General features: G+C 36.3%; 1 protein-coding gene across 1 annotated transcript; it reads left to right on the top strand.

Moving 5' to 3' along the window:
* The first annotated feature begins 314 nt into the window (after positions 1-314).
* On the top strand, positions 315-4,369 carry etfbkmt (electron transfer flavoprotein subunit beta lysine methyltransferase). The gene is made up of 3 exons (XM_087797460.1): positions 315-716; positions 777-907; positions 3,336-4,369. Exons 1-3 carry the CDS (start codon positions 343-345, stop codon positions 3,677-3,679), a joined length of 849 nt encoding a protein of 282 aa, XP_087653586.1. The 5' UTR covers positions 315-342; the 3' UTR covers positions 3,680-4,369.
* Positions 4,370-6,278: the final 1,909 nt, after the last annotated feature.

Below are 6,278 nucleotides of genomic sequence, written 5' to 3'. Positions count from 1 at the left end.
TATTCTACTAAAACAAATGTTTTGATTAAAAGCATGTTACTTGGATTTATGTTATCAAAAATGGTAAAATAATATTATTATATTTTTTTGATGTGCCTTTTATGATAATCTGTTTTCTTCTTTTTTTTACTTCAGACTTAAAAAATAATTTATTACATTTAAAAAACTCACATATACAATGTTATGTTTGGAACGGAACGTATATGTACACAGGCGAAAGCGGAACGACATTTAGTCGGACCAAAAACGCATCGGACTGTCCGCATTTGTTTTGGTGCCGTGTAGAAACTTGACATACACGTTACACTGTAAACTTTACAGTGTAAAGCATGACACATATTCATGCAAAATCGCTCTATACTTTGCATTTTTATATATAATATTGTTAACCGTTTGGGAACATATTTCTATAACAAAAATAAACGTTTTTTAATTATGAGTATTATTGGACGTTGGTCTTTTCGTCATATTAAATACCTGCTCAACTCGCACAGACAGTGTGATCGATGCAGATTATTTTCCAGTGAATCTGACGCACAAATTCGTAGATTTATAACAGAAAACACGGAGGTAGTTGGGGATCAGAACTTGACCCCGGAGATCAAATTAAGACTTTTCACTCCAAACTGCAGATTCTGGTTCGAAAGACCGGAGCTGTGGCCGTTTGAAGATCCATACTGGGCGATTTACTGGCCCGGGGGCCAGGCTGTGTCAAGGTCAGGATTGGAAAATGGTATTTAGTTACACATTCATAATTTTTCAATTTGCTTATACAGGTATCTGCTGGACAACCCACTGGTCTGTCGAGGTAAATCCGTTCTGGATCTGGGTAGTGGTTGTGGAGCTTCAGCCATCGCTGCCAAACTGTGTGGAGCTGCTCAGGTGGTTGCCAATGACATTGATACAGGTTAGTGTGACATGCAGGGTTAAATTAATAGAGTGATATTAAATATAACTGTTTCTATAATAAAACAATTAGAAGAAAAACAATATTGTGTTGTGTGAGCATATAATATATCAGGGCCATCAGAATATTGAATGGTTGAATTTAACATTTCAAATGTATTGAAGTTTTTATTTTTTATAATTTAGTTCAATCATTTGTATACTGAAAGATTGGATATGTTTTCTAAACAATTTAACTTTTAGAAATCGAATGATTTTTTTTACACATTGTTTGATATTTGGCTTCCAACCGCTTTTCAATTTACACAAAGACGCTTATTGAAACATATATTTTCTAATTTCTAAATGATTTAATTCATAGCCATTTCAATTTTATACAAACATGTTGGTATAATAATGTCAACATTACATTATACATTTTCTACATAAAATATTTTGTAAGCGTTTCTGGATTATTGGAATAATGACAAACTATGTGTACAAAACATTTTATTTATTAAGTTATTTTTTTTAATTAAAACAATAACATTTTAATTTAACATTTCAACATTGGATATTTCAAATTAATTCATTGGATATTCTGACGGTGCTGAAATACTTTTGAATGAAACAACGATGATGGGGAAGTGAGTTGGTTGAGTTGAAATATGTCACTTGGTGTTTGTCAGTTTGATTTCTCATCTCTCGATACATTTATGCAAACTGTACCCTGAGAAGGAGCCAAAACCAAGAACATGTCTTTAATCAGAATAAATAATAAATACATTGTATTGCCATTGTTAGTAAAGGAACTCAAATCTCTTTCCTGTCTAATGAGTTCTGCGCATTCGTTTGATCCAAGGAAGAGTGACATTTTAGAATTAAGACAGTCAATTTATTAATAACAAAGTATGATTACCAAAGTAGGCCTTACAAGACCTTAAATACAACAGTTAAACAAAGAAATGCAAATTATTCAAATTGTTCAGAAATACCACAGTTCCAGCTGTCAGGCATCGGGGCGCACCCCTGTCCTCCCAGAGAGTGGCACTTAATCTTTAGATCGTCTCGTCTTTTAAAGCCCTCAAGACACTCAAGACACTCCCAGAACCAAATCTGACTCCATAATGAACAACAGATGTTGTTTGATCTGATCACTAATCTAAACAAAGAATCTCCTGACTTCCTTCACACCTGTTATCTCCAACCAGGTTCGAGGACCATAAATTCTGTGTCTTGATACTTCAAAAGTCGGGAACATCGTTGTCTAAACAATCACGACATTTGTTACCGTGGCTTTATCCTTCCTCCCCCAATACATACAGTATGTTATCTTCACAATCAGCACCTTTAAGCCATGTCACCAAGGGCCATAAAAGTTAAGACACAATTGGCCAGAGCCTCTGAGCCCTGGACCCCTGCTGTGGGAAGGGAGCTGTCGTAAAACACAATACAGGATGTTTAAGATCTGAACAAGAGATGACATTATCAATGTTTAACAGTTGATTACACAAAGGACATACATTCAACTCATCAATGGATACACCTATAGGAAAGTAATTTAGAATATGTCTTCATTAGTAAAGGGTTGCACCAACTATGAATGTTTTTGGTACAGTTGTGCATCATTAAACATAACAAAATACAATCTTACACATAGATAAAAGTGAAATATAACTATTAACATAGTGTACAGTAAAACTGAAAGTGTGGACACTTACAACGTTTCGTGTTGAGAGGTTCTGTTTTGGATTCACTGTAGTGTGTGAATGTGTGATTTTGCACGATTGGGCAAAATCACATATAAACAAATCAGCTTTATAAACAAATCATATAAACAAATCAGCTTTATTTGAAGATGAGTCCAAAGGTTTATATGCTCAAATAATGTGACACATACAGAAGATCCTTCAGACAATAGCATCACGTCCATCACAAAAGATCCTTTCCTTTAAGAAACATCTTAAGACGTTTCTATTTGTTCAGGCTTTTCCTTGAATTTCTCGAAGTCCTGTGTTGTTCTCAGTATTATCTTGATCTTTGAAGTATGTACTGTTTTGAGTATTGTTTTGATTGTTAAAGCGCTTTGTGACCCTGGTCTCGAAAAGCGCAATATAAATAAATATTACTTACTTACTTACTTACTTTGTCTCCACCTTCCTTCTCATTTGCATTGACACATATGTTCTTTCCTTTAAAAACATGTTGAGAATTGAGTGTGATCTACTGAGTGTAAATGTTCCATTGTAATTATTCTATGGGGACACATTACAGGATATTTCAGAACCTATAGGAACAAAAGACAATGATCCTTTTTTTAATAAAATTGGTGGAATTGGTGAAAGAATACTAAAGGATCTGTTATGCAAAATCTTATTGCTGAAAAATCGACCTATCAAACAAACTGAACATGTATACATTTTTTTTTTACTCCTTATATCTCGTATCAGTTGCTGCTGTTGCCACGTGCATGAACTCCGAGCTCAACGCTGTGTCGCCGCCTCTTTGTGTGACAAACAACATGATTGGCTGTAAACCGGAACGCTTTGACCTGATCCTCCTGGGCGACATGTTCTACGACGAGGACCTCGCCACAAGCCTTCGCCGCTGGTTGGACCACTGCATTGAAACCCACGACAGCCAAGTGCTGATCGGAGATCCTGGAAGAGCACAATTCAAAGATCACAGCATCCAAAAACGTCTTCATAGACTGGCTCAATATGAGCTTCCAAGTTCAGTACAAGAGGAGAACTATGGTCTGACCAGTGCCTGTGTGTGGTGTTACCGTCCCTGATGTATGTCATACTCTTGCACATCATCGTGACATTTTCTTAAAATAAATCTTAAAGCTGTACTATGTAGCATTTTGACATCTTCTATCTATCTATACATGTATAGAGACAGAGAGAGAGATTTCACTGGGTCAAAGTGGACGACCTCCTTGGCTTCCAGAAATACATATGCAGTGGTAAAGGTCGTTCACTTTGGCCAAGAGACAACACAAGGTATACCACAAACACATTTGTTTTCAGGCCTCCGGGTCACTTTGACCCAGAGATAGGCTTGAATTTCAAGGCATAATTCTCCAAATATTTTCTTCTGTTCTTTTTAAAGAAGAAATAAACGAAACACAATCCAACGTTCTTTAAACTGTCAATCATGCCTGGGTGCTTTGGGAACCGGCGAGCAATCCAAAAGGAATACTCGGAGGACAATTAAACATCCGCAGTCTTATCTCCAAAACGGATCAGATCGTCACACTTCTCCTGGACTCTAACTTGGACTATATCTGCTTAACGGAATCATGGATGAACAATAATATACCAACCAACATGATTTCTGGATCCAATGTTTCAGACGGGACAGAGATTCTGATAAGGGACAAGGTGTACTAATCTACATCAAAGACACAATTAAATGCAAACTGATTGAACCGGACACTTCCCTTGAATGCTTGGCCCTGAATGTAACTTAATCGCCCACAATGAACTTTGATATTGTTGTCCTCTATAATTCACCTTCTCATAATGATTCCTTTTATGATAAATTGAGTCAGACAGAGAAACAGTTTGAGTTTTATAGAGAGACTATATGGTATGGTGACTTCAATCAACTGGTCTGTTAAAGTATGTAGACAAAAATTAAAAACAATAGTGAGTGAATTTAACTATGAACAAGTTATTAAAGGGCCTACTAGGATCACCAGGAAGACGAAGACCTTTATTGACTTGGCTTTTACAAATAGATCTGAGCGCATTACAAGGACTTACAATATCGTCACAGGAATCTCAGACCACAACATGCCTCTGACAGTTGAAAATACAAAATGAAAATACCCTTCCACGGCTAAATAATGACTTAAAAAAAAAGAATGAAGATGCGAGACATGGCTCTAAATAAATCATTAAAGTCAAAAATAACCACTGACCTCTTAACTTATAAAAGTTCAAGAAATAAAGTGGTACAAGAATTGCGAAAAGCAGAAACATCCTATTATACACAACTTATTGGAAATGCAAGAGGCAACACAAATTCCCTTAATATTTAAATCATTTGACGAATAAAACAATTAAACACAAAGGAATTAGGGAACTTACTGTAGATGGCAAAAATACTACTGACAGCAACACTAACAAGTTTAATTCTTATTTTGTTCACTCGGTAGAAGAATTGAAAATGATTTTGTGACTGATGAAAACCTGAATTATCCAGTAATTCCAGCCTCTGTTGATGCTTTCCGGATAAAAACAGTTGATGAAACAGAAGTGGGAAGAATCATTGCAAAACTTATCTAATTCAAAATCAAATGACATATATAACATTAATAGTTATTTTCTTTAAAAATATAGTAGTTTGCTGTTTAAACCACTTACATATGTTGTCAATCTGTCCATAAGAACATGTAAATTTTCCTCTTGATGGAAAAAAGCAGGAGAAGTGCCAATATTAAAAAGCAGGACCAGAGGATTCCATGTGCAATTACTGGCCCATATCAGTTCTGCCTGTACTATCAAAAGTGATCGAGAAGGCAGTGGTAACACAGCTGGCTGAACATCTGGAAGCCAATCAGCTCTTCCACCTGCAGCAATTTGGTTTTAGACCCGGCTACTCGACCGAAATAGCAAACTGCTGCTCGCTTGAGAACATGAAAAAGGCCCTGGATAGAGGTCAGGGCGGTATTTTTAGATCAAAAAAAGGCGTTCGATACAGTCATTCACAGCCTGCTTTTATCAAAATGACAATCTCCACTGAGGCTGTGGGATGGTTTGCCTCATATCTTCAGCATAGAGAACAGTGTGTTAGAATTTCAAAAACCAAATCCCTGTTTCTAAATATTCAAACGGGCATTCCAAAGGGCTCGATACTGGGACCCTTGCTCTTCAGTATCCTTAGAAATGATTTACCTGTTTTTATGCACTTGCCAGGTAACCAGATGAAGTGAGTCAGTAACTTGTTCAAAATCAGTTGGTGCTAAATTCAACCAAAACTGTATCAATGTGTTTCTCAATTAGAAAACAACCGACAGGCCAACATTTCCAAATACAATGACATAATCAAACTATGGAGTCTGTAAATTAATTTAAATACCTAGGGCTGGTCCTTGACCCCCAACTTAAGTTTGATAAACATATTGAAAAAATATATTTTTCAAAAACAGTCAAAAGCAATTTAAATTGTTTCAAACTAATCAGGCACTACATCCCAAGCCAGGCCGACCTCCTTTACATGCACGCTATGATATTTTCACATATATCATACTTCATGACAGCATGGGCCCAGGCCGCTCCCTCAACCACTAAAGCACATCAGCTCTTTGTACAATCAAGCCGTGAAAATTATGGACAAAAAGCCAATCCGCTACCATCACTGCAATATTCTCGAAGAGCATACAT

Source organism: Callionymus lyra, chromosome 8 (genome assembly GCF_982586985.1).
Source record: "Callionymus lyra chromosome 8, fCalLyr1.hap1.1, whole genome shotgun sequence".
Lineage (NCBI taxonomy): Eukaryota > Metazoa > Chordata > Actinopteri > Syngnathiformes > Callionymidae > Callionymus > Callionymus lyra.
This window is presented reverse-complemented; position numbering and strand designations above follow the sequence as displayed.